Below are 21,802 nucleotides of genomic sequence, written 5' to 3' on the forward strand. Positions count from 1 at the left end.
TGAATAAAAACACATTTAGTTTAGAGGTTGTGCACGTGAATAAAAACACATTTAGTTTAGAGGTTGTGCACGTGAATAAAAACACATTTAGTTTAGAGGTTGTGCACGTGAATAAAAAACACATTTAGTTTAGAGGTTGTGCACGTGAATAAAAACACATTTAGTTTAGAGGTTGTGCACGTGAATAAAAACACATTTAGTTTAGAGGTTGTGCACGTGAATAAAAACACATTTAGTTTAGAGGTTGTGCACGTGAATAAAAACACATTTAGTTTAGAGGTTGTGCACGTGAATAAAAACACATTTAGTTTAGAGGTTGTGCACGTGAATAAAAACACATTTAGTTTAGAGGTTGTGCACGTGAATAAAAACACATTTAGTTTAGAGGGTCGTGCACGTGAATAAAAACACATTTAGTTTAGAGGGTCGTGCACGTGAATATGAATAAACAATGGGATAAAACCTTAAGCTGTTGTCCAAGACGTTGCCCAGACTGTCTGCATTAATATGCCTTCATAAAAATGACAGGTTTTTCTTTCTTTTTTTTCCTACCAATTACCTTATTAACTGTCTGCCTGTAATGAAACCAATGTTATTTAGGGCATGGGCTCTGCAAGAGGCTCTGTCTGTCTGTCTGTCTGTCTGTCTGTCTGTCTGTCTGTCTGTCTGTCGTCAAAGCGCTGGACCGATCAGGCTCAGCAGTGTGCTCACTGCCAGTAGGGGCCACAGAACTGACCTGTCAGCAGTGTGGTCACTGCCAGTAGGGGCCACAGAACTGACCGGTCGGCAGTGTGCTCACTGCCAGTAGGGGCCACAGAACTGACCGGTCGGCAGTGTGCTCACTGCCAGTAGGGGCCACAGAACTGACCGGTCGGCAGTGTGCTCACTGCCAGTAGGGGCCACAGAACTGACCGGTCGGCAGTGTGCTCACTGCCAGTAGGGGCCACAGAACTGACCGGTCAGCAGTGTGGGCCTGTGGCCTAATGCATGTCAAACTGGGGGAACTTGGTATTATATTGCCTGTATTCTTATCGAATGGGGTCGGTTACATGTTCTCTGACAGTGGGATTCTATAGGATACTATTGTGTAAACCATGTACAGTACATGCTACAGTATAGGCCCCTCTCTTATTTAGCTGCTTACAGTATTTGTTTTCTCTTTGAGTGAGAAGTAAACAAAATATAAGCCTTATATAAATACCTTTGCATAATCATAATTTTGCAAAATCTTTGCACAATCCTCATAGAAAAAGTGGTTGTATACCCTCTCTATCGTATCGGTTATGCTATCGGTCACAACATTCCATATCTCTTGATGTCACAAGCCGGCCACATGACGTCCGGGCTCCACGTTAGAGCCATGCAAACTGTGTCTGCTTTCTGTCGCCAAAACCCTCACATTAATGTGGGGAAACTAAGCAGCATTTAGTTTTTATGCACCGCATAACTGGAACAAACTCCCAGAAAACTGCAGGTCTGCTGCCTCTCATTTCTTCTTACACAACTAAATACCTTTCTATATATATATATATATATATATATATATATATATATATATATTCATTTGATTTTGAGTATCTGCCGATACCGATTTTTCCCAATAGTACAATATCCAAAATCACAGACAATATCCAGTCTAATAATCATGATATGGATATAATATTGATACTAGGGATGTCCCGATCACACTTCTTTGCTCCCGATCCGATTCCGATCATTTGAAAAATGACGCGATCGGCCCCCGACTTCCGATCTGGTGATGGGATCAGGACAACCTTAATGCATTAAGCATGCATCCTGATGCCATTGTGGTTTCCTTTGCTGGGTGTTCTGTGTTAAAGCACATTGTATTACCTTGTTGTTCCCCCTGCCTCGCGGTGCCCAGTGCTGAACCCTCTGCCCCCATGGCTTTCTCTTCCAGGTATTGTGCCCGCCTGCCCAGCGACCCGTTCACCCACCTGGCCCCAAAGTGTAAGACGTCGGAGACCAAAGACGGACGCTACCAGTCGACTCTGTTCCTGCCCATCAACTCCCCACTGAGGGCCCCCGTTAAGGTAAATAAACCTGTGGGTGTGGCTGAGAATCTGGGGGTGTGTCTGTGGGTGTGTCTAACAAAGGTACCTTTCAGAACGCCTAGAGACCATTTTGAGATTGAGGAAGAAACTTAGGAAACTTAAGAAACTTATTAGTGTTTTGAGTTTAGAGATGTTTGAGGGCCGCTAGCCCCGCCTATATACTGTATGTCCAGCTTTGCGGGGGTTTGTGTAAACACAGACATTGTCCTAACGTAAACATTAAATGCCATTGACAGTGATGGTATAGTAGAGCGTATGCACATGCAAGATTTTCCCCATCAGGACACGCCCCCCTCATCTAGACGGAGTGGCAGAACATTGAACAGCATGTTGGAGTGTTGGAGTTTGGAAGCGCTCGTTGGAAATCAATTAACCTAATGCAGGAGGCAGCAAAATGTTGTGTTATTGAAAACAAGCACTTCCAAACTCTGACACTTTAAGAAAAATAATCATTTCTTGACAGAAAGTATAGCTCACAACGTTTCTATGGTGGATTTTTATGAAACAAAAACTTTGCCGATAGAAAGAGGATAATTCAAGCTTTTCGTATACAGCTGCAATGTTGGTGAGTTTAACATTGTTTTAATGCAATCAGACAGGACTTTAATGTTGGTGAGTTTAACATTGTTTTAATGCAATCAGACAGGACTTTAATGTTGGTGAGTTTAACATTGTTTTAATGCAATCAGACAGGACTTTTTCTGTTTGGATGTATGGGGGCTGTCGAGGCCAGAAAGTAGTTTTTTGCCACTCAGTGGGCGTTCCCGCATAACTTCCAGGTACGATGATGTCACGCGCATATACCCTCTATTGTTGACAATTGGCAGGCAATGTACGGCACCGTATTTATGCATCTCTGTGCTGTGCTGTAGTATAGCAGCCATGGGAACGCCACAGTCCACTCCTCGAGAACCTTTAGCTGACGTCGTGTGTTCCATGTGCAGCTACAAGTTAGTGAAATAATACCGTAGTGTCTGTATCCCAACAACTCTAGTACTGAACCTTTGGTTCCTATTTTCCTACCAGGCTTCCATTGGTGTACACGGTACGAAACAGAAACATCACACTGCCATCAAAATCATATTTATGGTTGTTATTATGTTATATGTGTAGCCGTTAAAACTTTTTTGGAAACCTAATAGGCCTTTTAAAAGGTATGAATCACTACATTCGGTCACCGTAGAGAGGAGAAAATTACAACATTTTAGAAATGCTACGAAATGTTTTCATATACAGTAGCATCCAGTGGTGGAAAGTAACTAAGTAACTATGTCGTGCTACGAGCTTGTAGATCTGCTATCTTTGAAAAGTCATGAAAATGTGGCGCAAATATTTGAATGTATTTTCTTTCACAGCCGACCACCACCACCTGTGCGCAACCTAACACACACACGCACATATTAACTGTATATATGGTACTGGTACAGTGACAGTACAGTAGACGGTACAGTAGAGGGACCCCCACACAGTAACTGTCATTTCTCAACCGTTTCGGACACGGCTCACCAGAATCGGGCCGGCACCCTCGGTGCTTCTGGAACTACAAGCTCATAGCGCACTACGAGCTTGTAGGTCTGCTATTTTTTTTTAACCATGAAAATGTGCCTCAAATCATTGAATATATATTCTTTCAGAGTTTAGGTTTTTAACTCAAATTTTTGCTTCTTGTGTGTCTTAACAGGGTCCTATCATGTCTTGTGGCAGACTTGCAGAGAAAGGAGTTGCGCTGCTATGCTGCGAGAAGCTCCATAAAATAGGTAAGGAAATCTCTTCTGGCTCCAAAGCTATGGAATGAACTTCCCATTACAATCAGAGCTGCAGCCTCACTCCTTAGCGTCTGCATTACAATCAGAGCTGCAGCCTCACTCCTTAGCGTCTGCATTACAATCAGAGCTGCAGCCTCACTCCTTAGCGTCTGCATTACAATCAGAGCTGCAGCCTCACTCCTTAGCGTCTGAATTACAATCAGAGCTGCAGCCTCACTCCTTAGCGTCTGAATTACAATCAGAGCTGCAGCCTCACTCCTTAGCGTCTGCATTACAATCAGAGCTGCAGCCTCACTCCTTAGCGTCTGCATTACAATCAGAGCTGCAGCCTCACTCCTTAGCGTCTGAATTACAATCAGAGCTGCAGCCTCACTCCTTAGCGTCTGAATTACAATCAGAGCTGCAGCCTCACTCCTTAGCGTCTGAATTACAATCAGAGCTGCAGCCTCACTCCTTAGCGTCTGCATTACAATCAGAGCTGCAGCCTCACTCCTTAGCGTCTGCATTACAATCAGAGCTGCAGCCTCACTCCTTAGCGTCTGAATTACAATCAGAGCTGCAGCCTCACTCCTTAGCGTCTGCATTACAATCAGAGCTGCAGCCTCACTCCTTAGCGTCTGCATTACAATCAGAGCTGCAGCCTCACTCCTTAGCGTCTGCATTACAATCAGAGCTGCAGCCTCACTCCTTAGCGTCTGAATTACAATCAGAGCTGCAGCCTCACTCCTTAGCGTCTGCATTACAATCAGAGCTGCAGCCTCACTCCTTAGCGTCTGAATTACAATCAGAGCTGCAGCCTCACTCCTTAGCGTCTGCATTACAATCAGAGCTGCAGCCTCACTCCTTAGCGTCTGCATTACAATCAGAGCTGCAGCCTCACTCCTTAGCGTCTGCATTACAATCAGAGCTGCAGCCTCACTCCTTAGCGTCTGAATTACAATCAGAGCTGCAGCCTCACTCCTTAGCGTCTGCATTACAATCAGAGCTGCAGCCTCACTCCTTAGCGTCTGCTAAAATGTCTAAAATTGTAAGAATCCTGGGTAGACCATTTCCCTCCTTCAGCGATTCATGACCTTATTGTTTGGCATCCGTAACTTTTTCTTATTTCTTTTTTTTTTTAAATCTCGGCCTAACCTGTCGTTTGTTTTACTGCGGTTTACCTGGCCTGGATTTTTATTGGTTCTTAACCCATTCTGACCGGGAACCCATTTTGGTGTCAGCATCATGTTATGCTTTAGCTATTGAAAAATAGCAGATCTACAAGCTCATAGCGCGCCACCGAGTGGCGCGCTACGAGCTTGTAGGTCTGCTATTTTTGAAAAATCGAAGAACGACTGACATTTTTAGAATCTGATCTCAGGTCAGAATGGGTTAATCAGACCAGTGTGTGTCCAGTGGAAACCTCGTATGAATCTGATCTCAGGTCAGAATGGGTTAAACCTGTCCTTTTATTGGCTTTTTTTTTTTTTTGCTTGGCACTTTAACGGAGATTTTTATTTTTTGTCATGAGTACTTTAGGGCTTTAGAGCTCTGGAAAAGTTCTATTCAAATAAAATGTATTGTTGTTACAGAAGGGTCAAATAAACAATGAAACTAACACATTTTAACGACGTAAACGAGGCATAGAGTCATAGAGACAGTTGGGCATCTCTTAGGGCTGGGCGATACGAAAACAAAGACTCTCTTACTAGACTGCTCTGGGAAACGGTACCAGCAGCGTGGAGGGGGGGGGGGGGCACAATTTCCGTGAGTTTCTATTTAGCTTTAAAGGAGAAGTCCATGCTAGAATGCTTTCTTATCTTTCTTACCTTTCTTTGTAGTTGTTACGTCCCCACCAAAGAGGTCCAGGTGTTTTTTTGTGCAAAAACTCCTTTTTGGCTATTTTCCCTACCATAAGCCCTCAATGAATTGCATTGAATGGGAATTGAATGGGGCTATGGGGTGTTTTGCTAATTTGCTTATTTCCATCGAAATAAGTAGTAAAGTGTGCCGCTTGGGATATTATTTACATTATGAAGAGAGGATATATACAAAGAAATTATCATTTTGAGCAATGGAAATAAGCGAATTAGCACAACACCCCATTCAATTCCCATTCAATTCAATGCAATTAATTTAGGGCTTATGGTAGGGGAAACAGCCAATAAGGAGCTTTTGCACAAAATAACACCTGGACCTCTTTGGTGGGGACGTAACGACTACAAAGAAAGGTAAGAAAGCCTTTTAGTATGGAATTCTCCTTTAATCCATGCCTCCTCCCCCCCCTCCTCCTCCCCCTCCTCCTCCTCCTCCATCTCCTCCTCCTCCTCTTCCCCTCCTCCTCCTCCTCCATCTCCTCCTCCCCCTCCTCCTCTCCTCCTCTCCTCCTCCTCCCCCTCCTCCTCCCCCTCCTCCTCCTCAGGGGAGCTGGACGACCACCTGATGCCCGTGGGCAAGGAGACGGTGAAGTACGAGGAGGAGCTGGACCTCCACGACGAGGAGGAGACCAGCGTCCCGGGCCGGCCCGGCTCCACCAAGAGGAGACAGTGCTACCCTAAAGCCGTGAGGACCCCCATTAACACAATGAGTAACACCTGCTGGACACAAGTGGTTGTTTCTGACAAATTCAGTGATATTTGATATTTACAGTTATGATATTCCAGGTGACCAAAATATGACTAAATGAAAACTGTTCAAGAGACTTATGACTAAAACTAAATTCAAAAATAGCTCATAGGTCTGCTATTTTTAGAAAAATCATGAAAATGCGGCACAAATCTGAATATATATTCTTTCAGAAGACTTTATTTATTTCAACGTCAGGCCTAAATGGGCTGAACAACACTGAGTTAATTGGTCCCTCTCTCCGTGTGTGTGTGTCCCATCCCGTGTGTGTGTGTCCCGTTTGTGTGTGTGTGTGTCCCATCCTGTGTGCGTGTGTGTGTGTGTGTGTGTGTGTGTGTGTGTGTGTGTGTCCCCCATCCCGTGTGTGTGTGTGTGTGTGTGTGTGTGTGTGTCCCGTTTGTGTGTGTGTGTGTCCTGTCCCGTGTGAGTCCAGATACCGGAGTGTCTGCGGGACAGCTACCCCGTCCCGGAGCAGTCCTACTACCTGTACGTGATCGGCATGGTGCTGACCACGCCCCTCCCTGACGAGCTCAACTTCCGCCGCAGGAAGCTCTACCCTCCGGAGGACACCAGCCGCTGCTTTGGCATCCTGACCGCCAAACCCATACCTCGAGTACGTATATACTGTTAACCCACCATGCATGAGACGCCATCCTTTTGGTGTTGTTGTTTGATTGATGATTGAAAAGCATTTAGACTGGATATCAGATTCTACAAATCTCTTCTAAATCCTGACAGTGTTCTGAAAAACCCTGTGTTTCTGTATCGGTGGTGCTCAATATTTCATGTCAAGGCCCCCCACAAAATATATTTAATTGGCCGCCGACCACCCATCTGAAAATATGTTGTTCCAGGAACCCCCCCCCTTATTTGTTTTGAAGTGTGTACAAATAATTGTACACAGAAAACATACAATGCTTTTTGCTGTACATTTATTATGTTACTTCACTTTTTAAAGTGTTGTTGCTCCTTGTACAGTACAGTATTGAATAGAATAGACTTTATTTGTCATTTTAACAACTGTGAACAACTGTGAACAACTGTGAACAGCAGAAAAAATGAAATTGCGATGTGCTGAAGTGCACGGGCTGCTGCAACTGAGTCGCGCCGCCACAAACTTCTCCTTACATCATAGAAAAAAAGAAAAGATAGGGTGGGGGTGGGGGGGAGCATGGAGTGGGTAAGGGGTATTGACAGAGAGGGAGGGGGGGGGGGGGGATGAAGACATCATATCTAATTTAACATTTGTGGAGTTGGTCACCTGACCAAAAGCGGTTGACACAAACTGGTCGACATGTTCTGTTGCCCCAACAGCGGCAGAAACAAGGCCACAACCACGCTATTTACACACACTACAACTCGCTTACAATTCGCAAACCTGGCAACACTGCCCTGTGTTCATGCTGTTGTCAGAGGCCCGCCCCCGGCTCACACGTCACTACTCTCACCGTCTCTCCCTTAGAAACTCTATGGTCTCTCCGCTCGCAATCGGCAGCCATCTTGCTTTTTACTTCGATGCGCGAGTGGACATTTAATGCAAATACATTAATTATAGCTCCAGCAAGCAAACACAAACACCTCAACTCCATCTCATTGTGAATAAGAATTCCGAGGGGAAAAATAATTTTTGGAACGCCACTTTCACCCAGTATGAAGCTAAATGTGGAAGCCGTGTGTGTCACACCAAAACCGGTGACCCAGAGATTCCTGTACCGATTCTCGGGCATCTGGCCTGAGGCACTGCCTGCGAGTTGGCTCTGCGGGCGCTTTTTCCAACTCTCACCGATTTATCCAGCTCACACGTCAATCACAGTCACCAGCTCTCAGCCTGCACACACACGCACGTCTGTCTTGCGCACACGCGCACACACACACACACATACACACACACACACACAGAATCACAGTCAGCAGCTCTCAGCCTGCACACACACGCACGTCTGTCTTGCGCACACGCGCACACACACATACACACACACACACACACACACACATGCAGGCTATTGCTTTTTATTTATATGGGCGAGTGGCAATTTAATGCAAATAAATTAATTATAGGTCCAGCAAGCAAATCATGATGGTCTGTAGGTCACAATTACATTCCGATTTTAGTTGTTGTGTTTTGTATGACATTTTGGCCAGTAGTTTTATATCTATCTCAGCTTTTGCCTGATAGCACACATGCTAACAGTGCTGACCACAACGTTAGCAGCATTTGATGACAGGTTGCCATAGCAACATACAGTGTGCGCAGACCTAACGTGAGCTTCTGGGACAGAAACTTGCGTTTTCATGACAGCAGCAGCTGCTGCAACCTCTGATAGCTACTGTGATAAAGATGCTAAAGCAACACAAAAAAACATCCACACGCAAACCAAAACAAACCAGGGTTGCCACATATCGTGGATGTGAGAGTGAAACAAGCAACCAGGTCTATAAAAATGTTAATAGGCCAGTTCAAAGTAGGTAAATCAGAAATGGTCCGGAAATTAGTCTTAAAATAATCAATTATAGTGTTGACTGTCAAACTTTGTTGTCTAATGTTGTTTCAGAGCAGTGGAACTCAAACATTTCCATGTCAAGGACTACCAATAGATAAACAAGTCCAAAGTAGCTTATAATGATCAGACTTGGCAACACTGTCTCTAGGTTGAACGTTCTACTTTACAAGCTCACACATATGAAATATGTTTTTTTGAATCTTCAAACTGAGACATATTTTATGATAATACTGTTAGCAGTCATCATACTCCAAGAGCATACAAATGGAACCAAATGGACCCTGATTTTCCCAGAGAGCAAATGGTATCAAATGGGGGTCTGTGGCCTAATGCATTTCAAACTGGGGGTTCTTGGTATTATATTCTCTGCATATCTTATCAACTTGGGGTGAATATTTCACCACAATACTTTACTGAATATTTCACAAGAATATAACACAAGAGTCAAATGTACGGTCAAATGTAATCACAATATAGGCTACAGATGTAAATATTTATGACACAGTAAAATGTCGCAAATTAGTGCTATCCCCCCCCCCCACACACACACACACACACACACACACACACACACACACACACACACACACACGACAGGCAAGGCTGTTGTTTGCATCGTTAGCAGGCAGCAGCTACCTTGGCACTGCTCTCTGTGACTGTAGTTGTTTCACCATGTTTGCGTATTTATGAGAAATAAAAAACACTTTCTGTTATTATTAATACTTTATAACCCATCCGTTACTACATATGTGCAGGGCACACTACTGAGAATTTCCTTCTTCCCATATTGCGCTGCAATGTAACTAGGATTCGCCGGCCGAAGGCCGGCGAAATTCTAGTCACATACAGTTGCATTGTGTAGGCACGGAAACTTGGGTGGGGGATGGGTTAAGGTCAGAGGACAAAAAAAAAAACACACTGTTCTTCACACAACGCTTCATGGTCATCACACTTCACAAACGCTTCATGGTCATCACACCACAAGAAGCACTGTCTGAAAACAGGAAAAAAAATTGCTCACAACCGGGCAGCAGGTGGGTGCGGGGGGGCTCACTTCCAGGTGTAGTTCACCATCTAACCAATCGGTGTCTCTGTTTTCTTCTTCTCCTGCTCTAAACCCAGATCCCCCACTTCCCGGTGTACACGCGCTCCGGGGAGGTCACCATCTCCATCGAGCTGCAGCGCTCCGGCTTCACGCTGAGCGCGGCGCAGCTGGAGCTCATCACGCGCCTCCACCAGTACGTCTTCTCCCACATCCTGCGTCTGGAGAAACCCGCGCTGGAGTTCAAGCCCACGCAGGCCGACTCGGCCTACTGCGTTCTACCTCTCAACGGCGGTAAGTAAGGAACGACGACGCACGATAATCTGACGTGGATTTACAGCAACGACTGATTTCAGTCATTTCGATTCCATAGAAGCCTCATCTGTGAATGCATGCTTTGCACACCGACAATAGAGCGTCGCAGTCCCGCCCCCTCGAGAGACCCGGAAAATAAATCGCCGTTCATTTTCCTCATAGGCATTTCTTAAAGTATTTATTTAAAGACGGTTACGCCGCGGACAAAGCCAACTCGGATCGTGACAAATCACGACAATGAACACAATATTTTGGGCCGATCAAATCATTAGAGAGAAGAAAATAAAGGCAGGAGACAAGACTATTTGTTTTGTTTTTCTTCTTATAAATTATTTGATCGGCCCAAAACATTGTGTTCATTGTCATGATTTGTCACGATCCGAGTTGGCTTTGTCCGCGGCGTTACCGTCTTTAAATAAATACTTGCCTATGGGAAAAATGCATTGGGATTTATTTCCTGGGCCACTCGTTGTTCTGAAAGGGGGAGGGACTGCGACGCTCTATAGCCAATCTACAAGCTCACAACACGTCACGCTGCGACGTGTTGTGAGCTTGTAGATTGTCATCGATTGAGCTTGTAGATTGTCATCGATTGAGCTTGTAGATTGTCATCGATTGAGCTTGTAGATTGTCATCGATTGAGCTTGTAGATTGTCATCTACAAGCAGATCGTCATTAATGCATGCCTGCGTTGCTGCAGGCACAGATGTCGCTAACAAAAAAACGTATTTATACTTATTACTTATTTTAATGACACATGTATAGCCACTACTCCCAAGAAACTCGCTAGCCTCGTCGCAACCCAGTCAGCAGCACTCTGGGAGAAAAGAAGCAGCTGATTTCTATGTTGTGATTAGGCATTTCTATACGGTAGTTTAAAGCACGGCTGTTTTCAACCAATCCATTTGCCTCCTCCGAAACGACCTGTTGTATAATTCTGCCTCAATCACTCTTAACGGGAGGTTTCCATGGTTTTATTTGTGTGGTTGCTGCAGTACGTAGCTCTCTGAAAGGTTGGGGGACGTGTCACTGCTAGACATTCTCTCGTTGTTCAGCATTTATAATTCTGGGGGGAGAAAGTACAGTATGACCATGATCACATGGACACTGTACATTATTACTCCGTTCTCTGTTGCCCTAGAGAGCTCATAACAAAACAAGAACGTAGCACAGTCTTTTAGAAGGACAGGAAAAAAGGCCTGCACTTCAGGAATGACCGTAAAAGTATGCCTGAGTGAAATTAGCATTTAGAATTAGATCTATCTTGCGCCATGATATATCAGGTGTCGTTAATTCAAGACAATGAAGCAGTCCACTGTAATCAGTGGTGGCCTCAAGGTCAAGGTCTGTACTACTTGTAGTATTTTTACTTTACTTTCAAATCGTGTTGATACTCTATACTTCTTTTCCATTACATTTCAGAAGCAAATAATGGCCTTTAGTTTCTACTCCACTATTATTGGACAGCTTTAGTTACTGTAGTAACTTTGCAGATTTAGATAATATATTGCAAAACATTTTGAGACCGAGATTGGCCGATTTCCATTATGCTACCGTTCTTTTACTTTGGTACTGTATGTATTGTATGATATACAATATCATACTATTTTTTTAACACTTTTTGAAGGATCTTGGAACTGTGAGAGCTACTGATGAGAATCTGTCTCTGGTCTTAAAGGAGAATTCCTTGCTAGAAGGCTAATACCTTTTATTTGTAGTTGTTACGTCCCTGTTGTTACGTGCATTATTGGCTATTTTCCCATTATAAGCCCTCAATGGGGGTTGGGCTATTGTGCTAATTTGCTTATTTCCATCGAAATATGTAGTAAAGTGTGCCGCTTGGGATACTGTTTGCATTATGAAGATGGTGTTTTAAGCATTATGTCATACTTTATTTACTATATACTGCAACAAAATATATATCGTTAAAATGTGCCTCAAATCTTTGAATGTATATTCTTTCAGAGTTTCAGTTTTTTAACTCAAATCTTTGCTTCTTGAGCAAAACTTTAGCCAATAGTTTGTACCATTTGTGTATTCATCCTTCTCTGTCCTTCTCGGTACAGTCGGGGATTCCAGCACACTGGACCTGGACTTCCAGTTCATGGAGGACATTGAGAAGTCGGAGGCCCGCATCGGCATTCCCACCACGCAGTACACCAAACAGAACCCCTTCACCTTCAAGCTGGAGGACTACCAGGATGCTGTCATCATTCCAAGGTACCGATCAAAACTCCCAGTGGGACGGACGTGCCTATAGGGAGACGTCCGAGAGGCATCCTAACCAGATTGCCCGAACCACCTAAGCTGACTCCTTTCAATTCGGTTCCATTTGTACACTCTCAGAGTTAACGACGGGGTCATTTGAGACCCACTGGTGTAGCGGCACCCTGACTTTGTTTGTTTGACCAGAATGGAACACAGAGCCTTCATTAGTATCAGCCCATTTTCATTGTTTGTTTGACCAGAATGGAACACAGAGCCTTCATTAGTATCAGCCCATTTTCATTGTTTGTTTGACCAGAATGGAACACAGAGCCTTCATTAGTATCAGCCCATTTTCATTGTTTGTTTGACCAGAATGGAACACAGAGCCTTCATTAGTATCAGCCCATTTTCATTGTTTGTTTGACCAGAATGGAACACAGAGCCTTCATTAGTATCAGCCCATTTTCATTGTTTGTTTGACCAGAATGGAACACAGAGCCTTCATTAGTATCAGCCCATTTTCATTGTTTGTTTGACCAGAATGGAACACAGAGCCTTCATTAGTATCAGCCCATTTTCATTGTTTGTTTGACCAGAATGGAACACAGAGCCTTCATTAGTATCAGCCCATTTTCATTGTTTGTTTGACCAGAATGGAACACAGAGCCTTCATTAGTATCAGCCCATTTTCATTGTTTGTTTGACCAGAATGGAACACAGAGCCTTCATTAGTATCAGCCCATTTTCATTGTTTGTTTGACCAGAATGGAACACAGAGCCTTCATTAGTATCAGCCCATTTTCATTGTTTGTTTGACCAGAATGGAACACAGAGCCTTCATTAGTATCAGCCCAAGTTCTTTCCAAAATGGGGTGTGTGCATATATAGCCCATTCCCTTTGTGTGATGAAAGAGGGGTTTTTAACACCCCGAACGCCCCGGGGTTATTTAATCCATTAAATCAGAGCGCCCAGTGATTTATAGCAGTTGTAGCACATTTAGCGACAGACCGGATGCTATCCCGGATGTGGCTGAAGTAGCTAGATGTAGCCAAAACACACTCGATCGACGGGGCCACAATGAGCCGTCTTAACGCATAATCTTTTCTTAGAATTGGACGGAATGATTTAGATCAAGAGTTTTCGACTTTTTCAAATTTTCGATCTCGTCAGCTAAAATGGCGGAGGGGGGGGCATTTTCGATGACGTCCCAACCGTAAAATAACATTGAGTGTTGTGCAACAGACGCTCCCAGCCTGTGGAGCGATGCGATCGGTTTTGATATCGATCAATCTCTGTCCTGAGCGTTGGGTGTTACTAATTGATAGGGCGGAGAACTCCGTCCCTGCCGCTCAGGGTTTTAACTCCCTCCCTCTCCTCCCCCCTCCCTCTCCTCCCCTCCCCTCTCCAGGTATCGCAACTTCGACCAGCCGCACCGCTTCTACGTGGCGGACGTGTACACGGACCTCACGCCGCTCAGCCGCTTCCCGTCGCCCGAGTACGAGACGTTCGCCGAGTACTACAAGACCAAGTACAACCTGGACCTCTCCAACCTCAACCAGCCCCTGTTAGACGTGGACCACACCTCCTCCAGGTCAGTACCAACAACCTGGACCTTTCCAACCTAGTATATATTAACCCTTCTTGCTGCGAGAGTGAGGTCTAGCCAACACCAACTCGGGATTCCTGGATCGCTGCCCTCCACAAATTCCTATCCAACATCAGGTTCTTGAGCTCTGCAGTGTTGTCAGCCAAGCTGTGGCGCTGCAGCACGTCTACAGGTGGTACGCTTCTTTCCCCTCCTGGCTTTGCCCTGGGTTGGCTCCCATAGGGTCAATTTATACTTGCCTCAAGTTCTGGGTGCCTGACGCAGTGCCCTGCCAGCCTCATCCTCCTCTCTCTGACTTAGAGACAAATGTGGACCTGACATAGAGGTCCACATTTCTGATGCGATCCGTCCATGTGACACCTAGTGCCATTCGTAGCATTCTTGTGTAGACTCCATCCAGGGCTTTTTCCTGTTGTACTGTGGGGGTCCATGTCTCGGCCCCATACAGCAGTACTGACTCCACAGTAGCTATGAACAGCCGCCTCTTAAGGTCTTCTCCCATGTCTGATTTCCACACTCTCCTCATATTAACCCATTTTGGGGCGGGAACCCCCTTTTGCTTTTTTAAAGCATTATGTTATACTTTAGCTCTACAAGTTCGTAGCGCGGCCATGCTACAAACTTTTGAACTCAAATCTATTTCTAAAATATTAGTGCATGCAACTTTCGTTCAACTTTGTTGGAACTATTTTTTGGGCGTAGTGATAGGGTAAAACATTAAAGAAAGTTGCACTAATATTTTAGAAACGGGTCAACGATACAAATGACGTTAGTTTTGTGGATTAATTTACTTTTAATGCTTGTCCCCCTGTGCCCCCCACAACTACTTAACGGAACTACTTAATATTAACCAAAACCAGAGCAGAACTCCCACCACGGGACTCGGGCAATCAATTTAATACAGTTGCAACCACTATATTAATTAAGTATTTCATACAGCTTAAATTAAAAAAAATCTGAACTATCCTTTGAAGGTAATTTAAGACACTGATGAAGGCTGGATAGCCGAAACGTTTGTCTCCTGTCCAACAAACATGTAAGAATAAATTATTGAAATGTAGTCTTGGTGTGTGCGCCCCATTACCGTTCATGTGAAAAAAGCCAATTACATGCTCGCAATGCTTAGCAGATTACTCAAGTTCACAATGCATGTGATGCCGTGTAGATGGACCACTTCTGCTGCTTTTCTTTGGCACTGTCATACAGTATAAAATAGGTTAAAAAGAGCAACTCGTTCAGGAAGTGGATTATTCACTCTCTTCCTGACGTTTCTTGCCTCTGCCCTTTCTCAATAGTTTGGAAAGTTTTTTTCAGTTTTTCTTTTTACCCAAGAAAGTTCCCTCGGTCTGTGGAAAGGGTAATGAGATGGATGCTAAGCCATTAACCCATTTAGACCTGGGAACCATTCTACAAATGCCTTCTAAACTGTTTTCTATGTCAGTCATTCTCAAACATTTTCATATCAAGGACCCCCAAGATTATATGTAAGTAGCCGCCGACCCCCATCTGAAAATATGTTATTCCCCCCCAGAAGCAAAGATTTGAGTTAAAAACGTTCGCTCTGAAAGAATATATATTCAAAGATTTGCACCACAACATTTTCACGATTTTAAAAAAATAGCAGACCTACAAGCTCATAGGTTGAAAAATAGAGTCTGCAACACTGGTATGTAACTCAGCTCCACTGGTTTATTAGATTCGACGTTTCGATCACTTATAGGATCTTCTTCAGGCCTTTTTGTCTAGCACCTGGGCTAGAGTGGAGGTGCATGCTCTATTTCCTTTGCTACAAGCTCATAGGCCCAGCTTGTAGATCTGCTATTGTTCAATAGCTAAAGCGTAACATAATGCTTGAAACACCAAAAGGGATTCCTCCCGCCCGGAATGGGTTAAGGAAGAGAATCGTAGAGTTCCACTTCATGCATTAACTTGATTGAACTGAAGGTTGACCTGACCCGAGTCACGGTGACCGGCTCTACGAAACCAGAACCTCTGAGTCACATTCACCAGAGGTGGAAAGTAACTAAGTACTTTTACTTAAGTACAATTTTATGAGGTATTTGTACTTTACTTGAGTATCTCCAATTTCCAGTACTTTCACTTCTACTCCACTACATTCAGAGCCAACGTTTTTTACTTACTTTGGCGATTTTAATTTAGATTAGAAAACATACATTGACCACTTCAACCCTATACATTTTGGCCATTTGAAAATAGCCAATCTACAAGCTCACAATGCGTTGCAACGTGTCGCATTGTGAGCTTGTAGATCTGCTATTTTCAATAGACTTCTGTACACATTTTGAACTTCTGAAGTGGGACATTCTGCAATATGAAAACTTTTACTTTCAGTACTTTAAGTACATTTTGATGCCGATACTTTTGTACTTTTTCAATTCCGTACTTTTACTTGTAACAAAGTAGTTCTAAATTGCAGTATTTGTACTTTTTCCACCACTGACGGTAATTTTAGCGCGGTTGCGGAGAGGCCGAGGCAATTTGAAGGAAATTGCTTGACTGGGAGGATAATGCCCCGCTTTTTCTTTCTTGTTTTTGTGGGCAGGGGTTAGTATAACTGGATGTGTTCCCTTGTGTGGCCAGGTTGAACCTGCTAACTCCTCTGTTTTCCTTGTGCGGTCCAGGTTGAACCTGCTAACTCCTCTGTTTTCCTTGTGCGGTCCAGGTTGAACCTGCTAACTCCTCTGTTTTCCTTGTGCGGTCCAGGTTGAACCTGCTAACTCCTCTGTTTTCCTTGTGCGGTCCAGGTTGAACCTGCTAACTCCTCTGTTTTCCTTGTGCGGTCCAGGTTGAACCTGCTAACTCCTCTGTTTTCCTTGTGCGGTCCAGGTTGAACCTGCTAACTCCTCTGTTTTCCTTGTGCGGTCCAGGTTGAACCTGCTAACTCCTCTGTTTTCCTTGTGCGGTCCAGGTTGAACCTGCTAACTCCTCTGTTTTCCTTGTGCGGTCCAGGTTGAACCTGCTAACTCCTCTGTTTTCCTTGTGCGGTCCAGGTTGAACCTGCTAACTCCTCTGTTTTCCTTGTGCGGTCCAGGTTGAACCTGCTAACTCCTCTGTTTTCCTTGTGCGGTCCAGGTTGAACCTGCTAACTCCTCTGTTTTCCTTGTGCGGTCCAGGTTGAACCTGCTAACTCCTCTGTTTTCCTTGTGCGGTCCAGGTTGAACCTGCTAACTCCTCTGTTTTCCTTGTGCGGTCCAGGTTGAACCTGCTAACTCCTCTGTTTTCCTTGTGCGGTCCAGGTTGAACCTGCTAACTCCTCTGTTTTCCTTGTGCGGTCCAGGTTGAACCTGCTAACTCCTCGCCACCTGAACCAGAAGGGCAAAGCGTTGCCGCTGAGCAGTGCAGAGAAGAGGAAAGCCAAGTGGGAAAGCCTGCAGAACAAACAGGTAATGGCTGCTCCTGTGAAGAACCTCTCTCTTATCCCACTTAGGCCTGACGTCGAATTAAAACAAAAACATAATAATTAAAATGTATTTATTTTCCTGAAAAACCTCATATTATATTTCTATATCAGTGGTTCTTATTACATGATTATTTCATGTCAAGGACCCCAAAAATAATATGTAATTGGCCCGCCGTCCCCCCATCTGAAAATATGTTGTTCCAGAGACCTCTCCAGAAGCAAAGATTTTTGTTAAAAACTGAAAGTCTGAAAGAATATATATTCAAAGATTTGAGGCACACATTTTCACATTTTTTTCAGAAATAGCAGACCTACAAGCTCGTGCCGCGCTATGAGCTTGTAGATCTGCTATTTGTCAATAGCTGAAGTATAACATTGCCTAGGATCTCTTCTTCTTCTACTTTGTTATTTCGCTCATTTCACTGGCACTATGGCCGCATGGTCCTGTCTCTAGTGGCGGGAGGCAATGTTTAAAGGGTTTTAATGTTGTTGTTTAGATCCTGGTGCCAGAGCTGTGTGCCATCCACCCCATCCTTTAAAGGGTTTTAATGTTGTTGTTGTTTAGATCCTGGTGCCGGAGCTGTGTGCCATCCACCCCATCCCGGCCTCCCTGTGGCGGAAGGCAGTATGTCTGCCCAGCATCCTCTACCGGCTGCACTGTCTGCTGACCGCCGAGGAGCTGCGCGCGCAGACGGCGACCGACGCCGGGGTGGGATCGCAGAACCTGCCCCCCGACTTCAGGTAATACGGTTAACCCTTTCCCGTCCGTAGGGACGTGTCCCACACGTCCTAGGGAACCCGATCGACGCGTTCAAAGGACGTGTGTGTACACGTCCTATAGCGCATCCTCAATGATATCAGGCCAGAGAAGAATATTCAGATTTTTTTTCCTTTTTTTGAGGAGCCTCTATAAGGCACCCACCCGTAGCTTCGCTCTGCCTTCATATTAGCTTACCGTTGTGAACGGTGCCGGGATGCCTTCAAAATAGGAGCTCTGGGGTGTCGGAAAGACATGGCCGCTTTTACTCTGAAGTCCCCCCCCCCGGAAAACAAGGGAAATATTTGGTTAGCTTACCTTGGTCTTGAGTCTATTATATCGCTAGAAGCTCCAAAGCATTCATATTTTGAACGAGAGGCAAAAAAAATAATATTTTATGATCTCTCTCTCTCTCTCCCTCTCTCTCCCCTCCCCTCCCCTCCCCTCCTCTCCTCTCCTCTCCTCTCCTCTCCTCTCCTCTCCTCTCCTCTCCTCTCCTCTCCTCTCCTCTCCTCAGGTATCCTAACCTGGACTTCGGGTGGAAGCGCTCCATCGACAGCAAGACTTTCATCTCCTCGTGCACCGAGGAGGACGAGGAGGAAGACGACGAAGACGAGGTCGACGACGATCACTGTAAACGCCAAGCGCCAACTGTAGCCCCGCCCCCTAGCCCCGGCCACGCCCCCCCGCCGGAGCAACAGGCATGGATTAACACTTTTTTTTTATTCTAGTTTTATTTATAATAATCATTTCTTCTTATGTTTTCTACATGAATGTAACCACATAACCATATCAAATGAAATGGGGGTTAAATGCTGCAATTTGTTTAAAAAAAAAAAAGCAAAATATGACTCCTAAGATCGTTGAACATCCCAGGGACTCATTCTAAAAGACCATCCCTGCGTCCCAGGGACTCATTACATTGAAAACCTATTTACATCACTTTTTGTTTTTGCTTTTATTCCATGAGCAGGAGACCCAGCAGCAGGGGCCCCTAGCCGCCACCACCGCCACCCCTGTCGAAGTAGGAGGAGGACGAGAGGCCCCTGAGACACCCAGAGAAGGAGGAGGAGGAGGAGAGGCCCCTGAGACACCCAGAGAAGGAGGAGGAGGAGGAGGAGTGGCCCCTGAGACACCCAGAGAAGGAGGAGGAGGAGGAGGGGTGGCCCCTGAGACGCCCAGAGAAGGAGGAGGAGGAGGGGGGGTGGCCCCTGAGACACCCAGAGAAGGAGGAGGAGGAGGAGGGGTGGCCCCTGAGACGCCCAGAGGAGGAGGAGGAGGGGTGGCCCCTGAGACGCCCCGAGAAGGAGGAGGGGTGGCCCCTGAGACGCCCCGAGAAGGAGGAGGGGTGGCCCCTGAGACGCCCCGAGAAGGAGGAGGGGTGGCCCCTGAGACGCCCCGAGAAGGAGGAGGGGTGGCCCCTGAGACGCCCCGAGAAGGAGGAGAAGACAATGACGACGCCACTGACCGCACAAGGAACCTCACCAACGGCACTGCCCTAGTCGGCCACCAACACAACGAGCACCTTCACCACCACCACCACCAACGAGCCTCCCGGCTCCCGCCGGAGGCCACCCAATCAATACAAACCACTACCTCAGTTCCTGTGCAGCAGCAGCAGCAGCAGCAGCCCCCTCCTCTTCCTCCTCCGACCTCCTCCTCATCGGACCTCGTGAATAAAGCTACCTCAGCCTGCATCCCAACGACGGCTGCCCCGCCGCCGCCCCACGACGTCAACACAGCACCTTTACCCGCCCCGCCGGTAAGAAGCAATATGTTATACTTTTGCTATTGATAAATAGCAGATCTACAAGCTCATAGCTCACGAGCTTGTAGGTCATATGTAAATATGAAATGAATGCTTAAACATGTAGCTATAGGTGTAATGTTAGAGACCACAGAAGTGAACCTTTCAAGCCTGTTTTCTCAACTCGCTGTTTCTCTGCAAGACATTAATTACTCTATAAGCCATATCTCCAAAACTGGTGGGTCAAACTGAACAACCAATATGTCAATTTGATGCTATGATTCCCTGCTTTCATGGAACGAAAAAAAAAAAAAAATCAATGGCAGTCCCTCAGTCAAATTTAGTCACATATATTCTTTTCACAGCAAATCCTGGACGAGTCCACCACCAAGAGCCTGGGGCCCAACCCGGGCCAGAGCCTGGGGCCCAGCCTGGGCCAGAGCCTGGGGCCCAACCCGGGTCAGAGCCTGGGGCCCAACCCGGGTCCGAGCCTGGGGCCCAACCCGGGTCAGAGCCTGGGGCCCAACCCGGGCCAGAGCCTGGGGCCAAACCCGGGCCTCATCCTGGGGCCCAACCCGGGGGGCCTCACCCTAGACGAGTCCACCACCAAGAGCCTGGGGCCCAACCCGGGCCTCATCCTGCAGGCCCTGACCCTGTCCAACGCCAGCGACGGCTTCAACCTGGAGCGCCTGGAGATGCTGGGCGACTCCTTCCTCAAGCACGGCATCACCACCTACCTGTTCTGCACCTACCCCGACGCGCACGAGGGACGCCTCTCCTACATGCGCAGCAAGAAGGTGAGCTCCACTGTACAGTTACAGTCGACTACTAGTGCTAGTCGACTACTAGTACTAGTCCACTACTAGTGCTAGTCCACTACTAGTACTAGTCCACTACTAGTGCTAGTCCACTACTAGTACTAGTCCACTACTAGTACTAGTCCACTGCTAGTACTAGTCCACTGCTAGTACTAGTCCACTGCTAGTACTAGTCCACTGCTAGTACTAGTCCACTACTAGTACTAGTCCACTACTAGTACTAGTCCACTACTAGTACTAGTCTACTACTAGTACTAGTCCACTACTAGTACTAGTCCACTACTAGTACTAGTCTACTACTAGTACTAGTCTACTACTAGTACTAGTCCACTACTAGTACTAGTCCACTGCTAGTACTAGTCCACTGCTAGTACTAGTCCACTGCTAGTACTAGTCCACTGCTAGTACTAGTCCACTGCTAGTACTAGTCCACTGCTAGTACTAGTCCACTACTAGTACTAGTCCACTACTAGTACTAGTCCACTGCTAGTACTAGTCCACTGCTAGTACTAGTCCACTGCTAGTACTAGTCCACTGCTAGTACTAGTCCACTACTAGTACTAGTCCACTACTAGTACTAGTCCACTACTAGTACTAGTCCACTGCTAGTACTAGTCCACTACTAGTACTAGTACTAGTCCACTACTAGTACTAGTCCACTACTAGTACTAGTACTAGTCCACTACTAGTACTAGTCCACTACTAGTACTAGTCCACTACTAGTACTAGTCCACTACTAGTACTAGTCCACTACTAGTACTAGTCCACTACTAGTACTAGTCCACTACTAGTACTAGTCCACTACTAGTACTAGTCCACTACTAGTACTAGTCCACTGCTAGTACTAGTCCACTGCTAGTACTAGTACTAGTCCACTACTAGTACTAGTCCACTACTAGTACTAGTCTACTACTAGTACTAGTCCACTACTAGTACTAGTC

The 21,802-nt window shown here is 45.6% G+C and overlaps 1 protein-coding gene across 1 annotated transcript in view; it reads left to right on the forward strand.

Moving 5' to 3' along the window:
• The window catches only part of dicer1 (dicer 1, ribonuclease type III), a 71,374-nt gene that overhangs the window by 32,643 nt on the left and 16,929 nt on the right, over window positions 1–21,802 (forward strand). Inside the window, exons 15-26 of the mRNA XM_080783427.1 lie at window positions 1,922–2,054; window positions 3,757–3,832; window positions 6,243–6,382; window positions 6,879–7,058; window positions 10,069–10,282; window positions 12,370–12,523; window positions 13,921–14,103; window positions 17,417–17,522; window positions 18,105–18,280; window positions 18,814–18,997; window positions 19,270–20,058; window positions 20,409–20,840. Coding sequence (XP_080639553.1) covers window positions 1,922–2,054; window positions 3,757–3,832; window positions 6,243–6,382; window positions 6,879–7,058; window positions 10,069–10,282; window positions 12,370–12,523; window positions 13,921–14,103; window positions 17,417–17,522; window positions 18,105–18,280; window positions 18,814–18,997; window positions 19,270–20,058; window positions 20,409–20,840 — 2,767 coding nt within the window. The remainder of the gene's footprint in view (window positions 1–1,921; window positions 2,055–3,756; window positions 3,833–6,242; window positions 6,383–6,878; window positions 7,059–10,068; window positions 10,283–12,369; window positions 12,524–13,920; window positions 14,104–17,416; window positions 17,523–18,104; window positions 18,281–18,813; window positions 18,998–19,269; window positions 20,059–20,408; window positions 20,841–21,802) is intronic.

The sequence above is a fragment of the Protomyctophum bolini genome (assembly GCF_963924005.1).
Source record: "Protomyctophum bolini genome assembly, chromosome: 15".
Taxonomy (NCBI): Eukaryota; Metazoa; Chordata; class Actinopteri; order Myctophiformes; family Myctophidae; genus Protomyctophum; species Protomyctophum bolini.